At 49.3% G+C, this 14,601-nt stretch overlaps 1 protein-coding gene across 1 annotated transcript; it reads right to left on the reverse strand.

Moving 5' to 3' along the window:
• Positions 1–1,729: 1,729 nt before the first annotated feature.
• TMEM41A (transmembrane protein 41A) lies at positions 1,730–9,140 on the reverse strand. The gene is made up of 5 exons (XM_081086243.1): positions 8,949–9,140; positions 7,316–7,469; positions 4,915–5,076; positions 4,386–4,524; positions 1,730–2,805 (listed from the first exon to the last, which is right to left on the reverse strand). Exons 1-5 carry the CDS (start codon positions 9,065–9,067, stop codon positions 2,585–2,587), a joined length of 795 nt encoding a protein of 264 aa, XP_080942369.1. The 5' UTR covers positions 9,068–9,140; the 3' UTR covers positions 1,730–2,584.
• Positions 9,141–14,601: the final 5,461 nt, after the last annotated feature.

Raw genomic sequence — 14,601 nt, forward strand, 5'->3', positions numbered from 1 at the left:
TGAGTAGAGGACCCCTGTGGAAACTGGAACACTTCTCTGGGACAGGTGGCAGAAGAGGGGAGCTCTGCAATCACTTCTCTGAGAAGGAGGGTTACCTCAAAGAAGTTAGGGCTTTGACTAACTGTCACATGACCAGAGCATGATGGCAGGATTTCACGTGATGGCAAGGCCACTGTAAGGAAACTCCTGGCAGAATCACAGACCTACTCTCCAGCCACTTCACAGCACCAGGGAATGCTGGCTCCTGGCTGCTGCCCAGTGGCCAGGCAGGCAGGGTCCTCCAATGGTTGCCTGGAGGAGGGAACCCCAATCAGGGTCCCTTACTGACTATGTCACCCAGAGGGCTCTTCTGACTCCGGAAGTGGGAAGACTCACTTCGATTCTTTATTGCAATAATCTGAGTTCCCTATCAGTTTGGAGCAAATTAACTTTTTTGTGGTCAGGTCTCAAAATGAACCCCCTCATCTGTTTCCCTGTGGTTGCAGTCCTGTTAGTTCCTCTACACCTTGTTGGTTTGATGCCAGCTCGCTTTGCACCAAACAACTGTACAGCAATGGGAACAAGAGCGACTATCAAAGCAAACAAATGCACGGGATTAAACAAAAAGTGTACTTCGCTGTTGTTTGGTCGTCTTTTCCTAAAGGTACTGGTTGTCTCCTGAGAGCCGCCTTCACAAATCTCAGCATGTCAGAACTTGGGGAAAGGAGGACGTCACACGACTGTGTTTCCTGCAGCCAGGAAAAGCAACTGATGGCAAAGCCGGTCTCTGTGGCTCTTGTTGGACACATCACAGAAGGAAGAGAGCACCGCTGTTTTGTTATAGTCTGTCTCTTCTTGGTTATTCTGTCATAGCCTAGACAGGCGCTCTACTTCATCCCTCTGGTTTCCCTGCTGTCCACCTTATAGCTAGTAAGTGTTACTAGTTACCCCACTATCAAGTGAGCAGAGAGAGGGGAACGGTGAAAATGAGAATGTGGCTTCTAAAAAACAATGTTGGTAAAAGGCCCGAGAGTGGAGAGCTGGAACGCCATTTTGGACTGTCTGATTCTGAGCCAGTCCTGACTCCCACTGGCGAAGGAAACTGAAAGTTAGCAACATGTACAAACACATACCCCAGAGCATTTATAGTCTTTATTTGGGAGCTTGCTTTGCCTGTAAACTCACAGCCGATAAGGCACATTGTTGCAGATCATGGGGGATGAGGGAGAGAGGGTCCTGGTAAAGGACAAAGTGGGACAGCGTCCTGGTCCTCCCTCCCTCCCCGACTCCAGGAGCAAAAAGCCACAGGTTTCCAAGTCCAGGTGGCCTCCTCTTCGCCCCACCCTTGTTATCAAGCTTCTTTTAAAGCAACACATCTTCAAAAATTAAGTTCTTCTGTTTTTGTTTTGTGTATAATCTTTATCATACGAGTCCAAAAAACAATGCTTGGGAATTCATTCTCAAGAATTCATGTAGAACAGGTGGCCTAGATTAAAGCCCTGGCAAGATTCTTGGCCAACCCAAATCCAAAACCCAGCAGACCGTGCACAAGCGCACCATTCTGGTGAGAAATGATGAGTTACTCCTGTCGGGTACAGGGTCCCAGAGCTGGTCAGTTTAGGAGCCAAGCTCCTTCTGTCCTTGGAAGAATGAAACCAGGGCTGTGCCAATGCAGTGCTGCTGCGCTAGGAAGCAACGACAGCTGCAGACAATCCAAACACACACAGAAACCCCAAACCAAGTTTTCCTCTTAGAATTAAAAGATAAAATATCATTATTCCTCAGTTATTCTTGGCAAATGACAAATTGAGAAACATTCAGAGGGCAATATCTGCGGGTACTGCACCCATTCTCCGAGCAGGAGGGAGAAGGGGTTCCCACACAGAAAGCACAGATTAGAACATGTACTGATGGTCATTTGGTTCAGGGGAGTCAAGGGCCCTACGCTGTCCGGAGGGATGCGAGTTTCTCCAGCACGTATCCATGGCATACAGAGTGTGCTCAATTCATATTTAATCATCTGTCTGCAACCAGCTTACTTGTCAGGCCACGCAACCAAGAGGAAACCTGACATACATGGCAACCTCAGGGTGCCTGAGCACAAAGCGCATCGCAGAAATCACTGTGCACTTGAACTGTACACAGACGTCCTAAGCAGCCTCTTTCCCTTGGTTTATGGAAGAGGTAGGTCATCCGCAAAAAAGAACAGAAGGAACAGCTGTCACTACAGCCTCTCACTTTGCAAAAGAGGCACTCTGGACAAGGACAGTCGGCATCCTCTCCCGAGGCAGCTCTGGGCTTGGCAAGAGGCAAATAAATACAACAGACTACCCTGAGCTCCCTGTTACTCGATAAAATATAAACAGGGTTTTCTGAGCAGCTGTCAGTTCACAGAGTGTCCTGCTGAACCAGGGCTGCTTTGAGAACCTGCTGTAACTCACCTTCTACAGCACAGTGTCCTTCATGACGAGACACTGCGCCCGGATGAATACTGTCCAAGCCACCCGTTGAGGGTAATTAAAAAACAAGGAGGGGCTGTACAGGACCACACCCATGACACACAGAAGCAGTAGAGTCCAGGGACACACAACCAAAACAATCCAGGTCACATGGCCTTTCTGCTGTTTAGATGATTGGCATTGCTTGTTTCGTTCAAGTGCAGGTCCTTCTGACTGAACTTCTTTATGAGGGTTCCAGGAACTAAGGCCACCAGAGCGATGGCCAGCAGCTTAAAGACAGTTTCCCAGGAGAAAAGAGCATCCAGAGAGGTAAGGGTTGACAGGATGGAGCCTGTCTGCACACAGATGAAGTTGTAGGGGATCAAACCTGGAAGAAGAAAAGGAAAAAGAAGAACATTAACCGTTCAGAAATGTCACCACGAATTCACAGCTCTTAACTCCTAAACATACTACTCTCTCCCTTCTTTTCCACTTCCTCCCTCCTTTCTTCACTTCCCACACATACCTGCCTTATTTAACAAAAGGACTTGAGATGGTTTACAAAAATACATACACTACAATAAGATTAAACAGATGTTAACAGGAAAAACACAATGAGTGATGAATAAAATAAGGGAGCAGAGTTAGGACAAAAATGCATAAGGATCACCCACTTGCTAGAGGTGGGCCCCAAATCTGGTTCTGAGCAGCCAAGAGCCAAGTAAGGAGAAGCACCAGCATGATGAGGCCTACTGTACACATCACATAAAAACCACCGTGTTCTCTTCATGGTCTACACTGTTTCTAAGGGGTCATCAAGTTCATTGGACCCCAAAAGTCTGGGTGGCGGCTAGACAGGCTGGTGACAACAATCTCCTGGAGAAGTGAACAAAAACATATCCTAGGGCTCCACCCCAGAGATTCTGGTGACCTGGGTCTAAGAGAGCATCAGGAGCCTGCAAGTTAAAAGCCTCTCCACTCTGATTGGCTTGGGACCCCCTGATGATCCAGCCCTCTCCCACAGCTGATCACAGACCTCAAGATCACAGACCACTCAAGGTTGCACAGCTTGTCAGAGGGGAGACTGGAGCTCTGGTCTCCAGAGTCCTTCTGACCTTTGTGCCACCTGGGTAATTACAGGCTGCTAACCGAGGCACTGAGGCACTTTGTCTGAAAGCTGATATGACCAGAATTAACTGTGGTTGATTTGGCTTCATTTTAAGACCTCAATTTCTCTCAAGAATCCCCTATTAATAGCAGCTGCTCAACCACAGATTTGTTTTGTTTGACCTAGAAGCCCTGAGTATTCTTCCCATCCACACTCTAAAGAAGGTTTAAGCGAGGCAATCCTTGCCTTAGGCTTAAAGAAAATGGTTTATTTCCAGGAGAAAATGAGTCACTGACTTAATAGGGTGTTAGCACTTTAGCATTCTGATAAAGGTGGTCCACGGCCTACACATTGAGAAACACTGCTCTCGTCCCTCACCTGGCCACGGGGCCCAAGGAGGCGAAGCAGCCTGCTGAAGGTCACACAACTGTCAGGAGGCAGGAAGGAACTCCAGTGGTACCTGCTCTTCCTAAGGCACATCTTAATTAAACAGGGGCCAAAGCCAAAGCCAGACAGGAAGTCCGCTGCTCTTGTTCCTTTTTTCTGCCCACATACCTTCCTTCCAACCCTGCTTCTCCTGCTAGTATTTCCTGAGCACCTAGCATGGGCCAAGTCATGTGCTTTATACATTATCCTCTAACCCAATGTCTTGCACAGTGCTTGGCACACCATAGGCACTAAATACAGTTGTAGGATGAACAGTCCAATTTTTTCTGAAAGTCTTTTTCTGAGGTTTCTTGTTCATGCCTGAGTAGATTTGAAATGAGGATTTTAGTGAACACCTGAAGACGCTCTTCGTGGGCCTCAGATGCAGATGCAGGCACAACTCTGAAGACTCACTCACTCCAAAAGCTTCTTACCGATAAGCACAGAGAAGAAGAACTGCCCAATGGGGATGTTCAGAATCGGGGCCGAGAGGTTCAAGAACCAGTTTGGTGTCATGGGGAAAAGTCTCAAAAACAGTAAGAAAAAAAACAAGCTGTTTCTGTTCTCCTCCACCTGTAGCCAAAGAAGACAAGGCCATTAGGAAGCAGAAAGCATTTCCAGATGTTGAAAATCTGTTGGTGCCAGGCACTGTTCTAGATACTTTATATATTCTGTCCCCAAACCTCCCAACAGCCTCCTGAGTAGAGACTGTTTTCCTTGTTTTTAAAACAGAGGTACCTGAGCCTCAGAGAAGTCAGGAATTTGCCTCAAGTCCCAGAGCTGCTAATGATGGAGCTGGGATTTGATCCCAGGTCTGTGCCTCTTGGAGACACCAAAAGAACCCCTAGGACTCCCAGAAGCAGGCAGAGGAACACGGCGGGAAATCCCTGCCCCTCACCCCCGCCCCCAGGTCCCTGAGGTGACTATGGGAGCCCAGCACTCAGACATACCCCTGCCCCTTACCTTGCCCTGCAGCAGGGCCACTTTATCAGGAAAGTAGGAGACCACCAGTTGTTTGCCAAACATACTGGAAAGCAGGTAGCAGCACGTGGCACCCACCGAAGTCAACACACAGCACAGCAGAAGCCCCAGCCATGGCCCAAACAAAGCACCGGCTAAAACGTTCTGCAAAGAAAACAAATCCTCAGCCACCAGCACATCTGGCAGCTACCAGTCCTGGAGGTCGAGTCGTGAGTTCCCTCCGCCCTTCTGGCCCAAACCCAACTCCCATTTTAAAGAAGTGAGTGAAAAGTGATGAAAGAGCTGAGAGCTACAACCCTGGCTTTGTGCTCTTCACCTTTAAGCCAGGGATGAGGATTAAGACCTCAGAGGGCAGGAAGAATTAAAGGACAAAACAGGAGTATACAGCGCCCAGCCTGCCGTGTACATCCTGCAAACACGGATGCTCCGAGAGGGCAGAAGTGAAACTCACAAGTTATTTTTACCCCTTTATATGAACACAAATAATGGATTTTTCCTCAGTAAGACCACACAAGCTATATAAAATGTCTTGTTTCTATGTGGTATGCTAATACTTGACGGGAGGGGGGTGGGGTGGGGGTGGGGGTGGGGGCAGTTCATGTTGAGATCTAGGTGACACTCAAAAAAGTCTTAGATTAACAAAAATGATAAAGTGAGCTGATACTTCCTAAATGTAATTTGGCTGGTTAACATCATCCTGCCAAATGTGGGGTACAAGACAGAAAGTAAAAGGGCCTGGCTGGCGTGGCTCAGTGATTGAGCATTGACCTGTGAACCAGGAGGTCAGGGTTCTATTCTCAATCAGGGCACACGCCCAGGTGGCTCGATCTCCAGTCGGGGGCATGCAAGAGGCAGCCAATTGACGATTCTCTCATCATTGATGTTTCTATCTCTCTCCCTCTCCCTCCCTCTCTGAAATCAATAAAAATATATATTTTTTAAAAAGTAAAAGGGGAATATGGAAGTGAGGAAGTGAGGGTCTACTGAGCACGTACATGTGTTAAGTGCTTGACTACATGTTTTATTTAATCCTCACTATGACCCTGTGTCATATGCTATCCTTACCCCATCCTATGGGTGAGAGATTAAGTATCGTGCCCAAGATCACACTAGGCACAGACGAGATCCAGGTGGCAGCTGGCTCTTTGCCCTAATGAGGGATCAGCTCCAGAGGGAAGGCAGGTACCCAAACTCCACATACCTCCCCCGCCTCTCTTGGCACGGACACATTTGCTTTTCTTCCAGTTTCCAACGAAGAAACTGCTTAAGCAGACCCAGCCTAAGCCTGTAGTAGCGAAAAGAGGCTGGGGCAGGAGAGAGAGAGCAGGCTATCCGCTCCATCACTCAATCATTCAACCAGTGCTTGAGTGCCACTGCGTGCCAGGCCCCATCACCATGCCAGCCACTCTGCACCTACTCTTCCCACGCAACAACCCTAGGGGTTACATAGAGTATCCTGTTTTATAGACAAGGACACAGGGCAGGGGAGGTCAAATGGCTTGCCCAAGGCTGCATAGCTGGGATTCAAGCCAACGCCATGCCTATATATATAAAATGCTGCTGGGAGGAGAGCACAGCGTCTTCTGTATAAACTGAGATGGCAACTGATGAGAAGCATCCAACAGCCGGAGAATGAGCTCGGGTCTAAGGCTGTGGCTGGAAAGTCAGAATGACTTGTTCTCTCCACATCAGAGAAACTTCCCGGTCCTCCATAGCCTAACATCACCACAAACAACCTGCATTTGTTCCTTAAACGCTTACGAAGACACCTCCCTATGTCAGGCAAAGGAATACAAGTGCTGAGAATAAGAAACAGGTCCGATCCTCAAGGAACTCAGGAACTCACAGACAAAAAAACAGATTGTGTGTGTGTGGGGGGGGGGGGGGGGGAGTGGCCTCAATCAGAGGGACTTGGGCCCCCCGAAAACAGATTGTTTTTTGAAAAGTCAAAAGCAGTGCCAAAATGCAGAACACCCTGGGGGCTGTGAGGAGGAAGAGTTGACCCAGCCCAGGGTACATCTGTATGTCTCCCAAGGACAGTGCGCCATGGCTCTTGATGCCTCCGAAACAAAGGCAGCAAACCTGAGGGGAAAGGCAGGCCCTGGAGCTGAGCAGAAGCAGGTGCAGCTCCCAGCCCTACCCCCTCCTCGCCTTGTCCCCTTGGACAGTAACTTAACTTCTCCCCACATGATGAGGCTGTTGGGAGCATTAAATAAGGTCATGCAGGTAACAACTAGGACAGTGCCCGCCACAGGAGAAGCTGTCCAAACAGGGGAGTCACGGTAGTCTGTCCTCTGAACTGTGTGATCTGCAGCCTAAGGACCCCCCTACAGAGACAGGAGGAGGCTTCCTGACAGGCACAGAAGGAGGACGGGGCACTGACCAGGAAGCTGGAGCCGGGGATGGCAAAGCACTGTTTGTAGAGGTAGGCACTGCAGAAGAGCAGGAACACGTAGGCCTGGTGCTCCCTCCGGTAGTCTCGAAGCACCTCGGAGAGCTCCCGCAGCTCAGCCAAGTCGGAGGGGAACCACAGGGACCTGGGGATTTGGAAAAGCAGATGGAAGCGTGAGTCCAGATCAGCCCAGTACCTATGAAAGTTACTCAATGGGTCGTCTTATAAATGTGCTCATCTTCTGGTCTGCTGAGAATATACACATGCTGGGAGCTCCAGATGGTGGTGACCTGATACAACACAGCAGAGCAGACAGACGAGCCCTGGTGTGGAAGCAAGGGAGATGGGGTGGCACCTGAACGCTGCTACTGTCCGGCTGTGTGATCTTGGGCTAGTCCCTGGGCTCCGTTTCTTTATCTGGAAAGGAGGCTCAGTGTGTTGGATAATCAGTAAGTTCCCTTTCACCTCTCAAGTTTTACAGTCTATTCTCAAGAAGTAAATGGATAAGTTTCCAGGCAAAGACTAAACGTCCTAAAATGCCTTCCTTTCAAGAAGCACCCCCTCCCCCACAAACTTTAGGCCAAGGACAAGTCCATCTTCCCACTGCTCCTGAGTTACTAGCTAAAAGGACTGTTTTATCAGACAGTAACACGCCAACTAAAGATTCCCTGGGAACGTCTATTTGTCCGGCACCATAAACATAACCTTCTTGATGATACGTCAGCCTGGAAACCAGTCCTTTCAAAGAGCCTGCCTTTTCACCCCGATCTTTATCTGGTCCTGGGTGCACTCTGAGTCCTGTACAACGGTTACAGAGTAAAGGCTGCTTTGCGGCTGCCACCTGAGCAACCCTTGAATCCATCCGTGATCAATTATTAGCAAACCCTCCTCGTCCTCAGCAAAATGCTTCTCTTAGCACATCTGACACCCACAGCAAAGCCCTCTCAGCTAGAGCATAAGGGTGCAGTAACTGAAAACAACTGTCCTAATATTCAAATATCAGGAACATCCTACACTCAAGGCTGTGCCAGGCGTAAGCCCATGAAATTTACAAACAGCAGCTCTTCCTGCAAACCAGCCCGGCCGGTATCACACCGCCTCCAGCCTCGTCCGGGGCGGCAATGAGACACGGATAGGTAGAGACAGTCAGGAAGAGGGCGGACCCGATCATCAACCCCTGAATAACTTAAAGTCCACGTTTCGGCTGAAGGCCGAATGCCTTCCAGTCCCCAGGGTGGACCTAAGTGAGGTGGGAGGCTGAGAGCAGTCGTGAAGGGGCTGCGGGTGCAAACGGGTGAGGGTCGGCTGCGCACGGGGGTGAGGGCTGAGCCTGGGAACGCGAACGGCAGGCGCGGCCACGGCGTGAACAGAGGCGCGAGCGGGCTCCGCCGGGGAAAGCGCCGCGTTTCTCTCCGCAAGTCACCAGCCCGCGGCACCGGCGCGGCCCGCAGCGCGCAGGTCCCAGCCGCCGGCCTGCCCGAGACCAGACCCCTATCGCCTGTGCTGGAACCCCAAATCCCGGCCCCGTCGCCCCCGACCCGAGAACCCGAGTCTCAGATTCCCAGACCCCATCCCCGAAACTGTCTCGCTTCCTCTGACCCCAACCCCGGTCCCCGCCACGCACCTGCCTTCGGCGTCCTCGGCGGAGCCCCGTGTCGGCGCGCGGGGCAGCTGTGTCGACAGCAAGTACAAGGCGAAGGTGCAGCCGACGAACACCAGGAGCAGGCGGAGCAGGGGGCGCATCTCGGCGCCCGCACCCGGACCCGCCGGCTGCGAGGAGCCTGGAGGCAGCGCCTGCACCGCGCCGCGCGCAGCCGGAGCCCGGGGACCGCGTTCGCCGACGGACCGAGGCCGGGCCCGCGCCAAGCCCCGCCCCCAGGCCGAGGGCCCGCCCCCAGGCTGAGGCCCCCGCCCTAAGCCCCGCCCCCAGACCCAGACTCCGCCCCCAGGCTGAGGCCCCGCCATAGGCCCCGCCCAGCCCAGGCTCCGCCCCTGGCCCTGGGCCGAGGTTCCAGCGCAAGCCTAGCTTCTAATCTAGCCCCTCTCCGCTCGTCTGCCCCTCTTTCCTCTCTTTACACGTTTATCTCAGTCTCTGTCTCCGCTTATTTGTAGGCTCTCTGCCAGGGCTGGGGGGGGGGGGGGGGTCCAGAGGCGAATCACGAGCCCTGCCCACAGCGAGCTTGCAGTCTAGGGGTCAAGACAGAATTGTCCACAATTAGCGGTAACACAAGCTAATGCAGCCAGGTGGAAGCAGGGGCTCCGGTGAGAAGGTCACAGTGACCACGGAAATGATCAGAATTACCTTTTATTGATGCCTGCTATCATCCTCTCAACAAGGTTGGTATTTTTGTCTTTATTTAACAGATGAAAACTGAATCTCAGGAGGATTGGCATCCCCCCCAAAGAAAGTCAGGATTAGAATCCAAGTCAATGTGGGTCCTAAACTAGTGGCCCTATGCTGCGTGGATGAGGAGGTGGGGCTTCAATGTACCTTAAAAGGTGAGCAAGATTTCCACATCGGACAAAGAGAGAGAGAGAGGTGGGGGCACAAGTTAGGCACCAGGGTCCGGGTTCAGTGCAGTCTAAGGTGTATGAAAAATAAGGGAGAAGTTAGGGACGAACTGGAAAGCATTGAAAGGCAGGCAGGCTAAGAAATAGTGTTGTTGTTTTTTTTAATATTGTACATGGTGAGACACCAGCAGAAGTGGTTCAGCAAGAGGATGATTCCGCCCCTGTGTTAGGATTCGAATACATTGAGGTGATAGTTGCAGCTGTCCTGATGATAAAGGATGCAGGCCTGAGCCAGGACCACAGCAGTGGGGATGAAGGAAGGAAGGGAGATAGACAGGCTGGGAGTTGAGTTGGTAGAGCACATGACTGATTAAATGAAGCAGGGGCAGAGAGGATTCCAGAATGTCTCAAGCCTGAACAGAAAAAAATATCCTTGTCTTATCACCCAAAGCACCTTTTAGGCCAAATAGGGAGCACCTGTCAGAATTCAAAATGTACGAAGTCCTTGCAATTCTGCGTCCAGGAATTTAACCTGTAGATATTCCCCTCAATAGACAAACATGTATGTTCAAAGGTATTCTTCTCAGCTTTGCTTTGATATGAAGAGATTGGGAACAACCTAAATGTCCCTCAGTTGGGGACCAGCTAGGTTAACTGTGGTATATTCACAAATGCAACACTAGGTAGCTTGCTAAAAGAGGGAAGCGACTCTATATATCCTGACACAGTTCAGTCGTCAGATAAGGAAGTTGCAGTGTTAGAGCATATTATGACTCATTTGCGAGAAGAAAATACAAGGATACACTTTATCTTTTCAAAATACTAAAGCATGTATGAATGAAATGATTTAATGTCTTGGATTTGCATCAAAATAATGGAATGGGCCTTTTGGCTAGAACCACCATCTTCCAATAATTTCCAAAATGACCAATACAAAGGGAAAGAGGAGAGGCACTAGACGTTCTCTAGGCCTTTCAGAAAACATGGAGTTGTTTCTTTGGCCACATACATCTGAATCTACAAGAAACGTGATATTGTAGACTTCAAGGGATGTCTACAAATGTTCCCTTGGCAAAACTGGGTGAGTCTACAATGTTACCCAGCATGCGGTGGGCTTTGTTGTAAACAAACAAGGGCAAGATTCTTGCCAAGAGAATTGATGTATGTGTTGAGCATATTAAGCACTCTAACAGCTGATACTTTCTTGAAACGTGTGAAGGTAAATGATCAGAAAAAGAAGGAAGCCAAAGAGAAAGGTACTTGGGTTCAACTGAAGGGACAGCCTGCTCCACCCAGAGGAGCTCACTGTGTGAGAACCAGAGGAAAGGAGCCCGAGCCGCTGGCCCCCACTCCCTGTGAATCCACGGCACGATTTTATATCTGTATATACACCGAGGGGCCGGATTATTGTGACCACCCCCTCAGTACTTCACTGACACTTCCAAAAATAATGAATATTGAACACTTCCTAAGCAAATACTCTCAAGGTTTTATTATTATTATTATTATTATTATTTGCATAACTAATTCACTTCATTGTACTGATGGGGTGGTCATAATAATCTGGCCACTCAGTATATATATATATATATATATATATATATATATATATACACTCTGTACTGTTAAAAAAAAACGATGCTTCTCTTAATTGAGAAGTGTTGTGTCCCCTCCCCAAAAGAAATATTTAAAGAAAACTTTGTGTCCTAAAAAAACAATGGGATGGGAGTTCAGAGGGTAGGGATATAAATAAACAAGACTGTCCACTGAATTGATAATTGTGGAAGCTGGATGATCAGCACATGGAGGTGGATTTTATACCATTTTCTCTATATCTGTATGTTTGTGAAATTTTCCATTTTAAAAAATGGGGCAAATGGTCTCAGCCCTCCATTCTCATTTGTCCCTTTAAACCCTCCATTCCAGCTGAGCATGCACCATGTTAGTTCATGCCTCTGACAATACCCTTCCTTCAATCTGGCAGTCTTCTCTGCCTGGAAAATTCCTACTCTCATCAACAGCCAGGGCAATTGTCACTTCCACTGAGAAGCCTCCTCCCACTCCTACAGTCAGGAAAGATTGTCCCTTCTCTATGCTTGGGCCTCCTTCTCTGTGAAGGGTCTCTATTTCTATTATTGCAAATACTATGCTCCAGTGTCATTATTCATCTCCCCGGCAGACAGTAAACATTTCCACAAATGAGACAATATCTCATCAATCTTTTGTCTGATCTGGCCCTTAGCCCTCTGCTTGGCTTAGAACTGGCACTTAATAAATATTTGTTCAATTAAGAGGTAGGGTCTAGCAAGGAAATGACTAGTTGTTTGATTTGGTATATGTTGATTTTGAGAAGTCTGAGGAATATAGGAGAGAAAGTGAATGAGAAACTAGTGTTATTGAGCCTCTGTCAGAAGTATGCTGGGGCAAGGAATAGAGTAGGGAACAGAAGGCAAGGCTCCTACTCTTAAGGACTTTACTTTCCTTTGGTTGGGGGAGAGCATGGAGAAAGATGTAATTATAGAACACTAGAGACCCAGTGCATAAAATTCATACACAGGTAGGGTCCCTAGCAGCTGCTGGCTGCTGGCCGGGGCGCTCCCTTACCTCGGCTGCCTGCAGCTGCTAGCCGTGCCCCTGGTCGAACTCCTGCTCAAACTCCCGGTTGAGGGGACAATTTGCATATTAGACTTTTATTATATAGGATGGTAAGTGCCATGGAGGAAATGGACATGGCAAAGCTTATTCCACTCCAGAGAAGTATCATGAGCCCACTTATGGATAAGTACATGAGCAGGTGTTCTGATGAAGTCACTTTGCAAAGTCCACAGCTGTGAGTGCTGAACAGGACTCACACCCTGGGCTGCCCCCTCCAAAACCCATGCACTTTCCTCTGCCCTGTGCTGCCTCTCAGCAAGCAAGTGAAAATTCGGCGCTCAGACTGAACATTCAAATTTGATGCCATCTGTCTCTAGAGGAGAGTTTAAATTGGGGGGGGGGGGGGTGGAGTAAGGGCAGCTGACATTCATTGAGTACCTAATAATACACTCACGACCTCACAGTAAGCATTTTACACACAAGAATGTATTTATTCCATATAACAACTCTCATGAAGCAGGACTCTTAACAGCCCCCACTTTACAGTCCAGGAAATGGAAGCTTAGGGATAGTTGACAGAGATCACACACCAGCAAACACAGAGTCTAGTCTCTTACCCTCCATTATTTTGTGAGAAAGAAGACTGAGATTAGAAGCCAGGTTAGGAAATAGTGGAACCAGTGAAAGAACCAGACAGTTCATTCAAGGATGTTGGATGAGAAATGGAGGTGGGGAGGAGACGTGTCCTGAGAGCCCAAGAAAGACTGTTAGAAAAGGGACCTGTGCTCAGTGTCAGAGCCCATGGAAAAATCCAGCAAGGAGACCTGAAGGTTGTGGGATTCAGCCAACATGAGGTGGTAAAGAACCTTTGACAGAGCTATTTTGGGAAATGCAAACCTAACTCCCTACAGGGTCACTACCCAAGCCTCTGCTTGCCTTCCCTTATGTACCCCGCCCCACAAAGACTCCTGTCCGTATTCTTCCTACTCAACTTCTCGGTTTGGGGAAGCCCTGGACTGTGCTCCCCATTCCCAATCCACCTCCACTCTGATCTCAGTCTCCCCATTTCTCCTGGCCCCAACCCAGCTGTGGGCAAACTATGGCCCGCGGGCCAAATCCGGCCCGTTTGAAATGAATAAAACGAAAAAAAAAAAAAGACCGTACCCTTTTATGTAATGATGTTTACTTTGAATTTATATTAGTTCACACAAACACTCCATCCATGCTTTTGTTCCGGCCCTCCGGTCCAGTTTAAGAACCTATTGTGGCCCTCGAGTCAAAAAGTTTGCCCACCCCTGCCTCAACCCAACCCCTACAGAGCCAACCCTTACCAGCCAGTGCACCACCTGTAGGCTGTACCAGCCTCCATCAAGGCCATTCACTCATAGCACATGCCCAGGCTCCCTGGCAAAGGACAGCTGTATCCCACACCAGGGACAGGTGCTGGACTGGGAAGCAGGTGGGTACCTAATACTTCCCTAATGGCTCAGGGAAGGGGGAGGGAAGAAAAGGCAAGAGGCTCCAGTGAGAGTGAATTCGCCAGTCACTTACCATGGCTCTTTGTCAATACCACCCAACCTTGGCTTCATCAGCTCTGCACTGAGCAATTGCAAGAAGCAGCTCTGACGACCACATGATTTTGCTTCCCCACCCACTGCAACCATAACTGATTGGAACAGGATGGTCACCTTCTCCAAGAGAATCCTGAACTTGGGATCAGGACCCCTAATGAGTGGCTGAAGACCCAGGGGTCCAAGGACCCCGGTGGTCTAACTGCCCTGTGGAGACAGCTGAGCTGAGGCAGCGAGACTCCTGGCTGAGCACATGGGTTAATAAAGGCCCGTGAACAGGCTGCCCCCATCCCTGCCCTTGCCGTGGTCTGATGGTTCAGCTCTTCCTGGGTTTCTACAAGCTATCTCTTTAATAAAACCTGTGTTGTATCAGTGGGTTTCTGTGGCTGGCATCCCTAATCTCCTTGGCCAAGATAGATTTTTGTAGGACTGAGAGCGCAGGGCAGGAGTCCGAAGGTGGGAGGGTCTGAGTTTAGGGTTTCGTAAATCACAGTTACGTGTGTCGATGTCTCAGAGTGGAGGTGACCTCCTTCAAGTCCTTGGGTTGAGTCCACTCCATTCTGTTCAACACACATTTCATGAGCACCTGCCTTGTGCCTG

Source organism: Myotis nattereri, assembly GCF_964212035.1.
Source record: "Myotis nattereri genome assembly, chromosome: 3".
Lineage (NCBI taxonomy): Eukaryota > Metazoa > Chordata > Mammalia > Chiroptera > Vespertilionidae > Myotis > Myotis nattereri.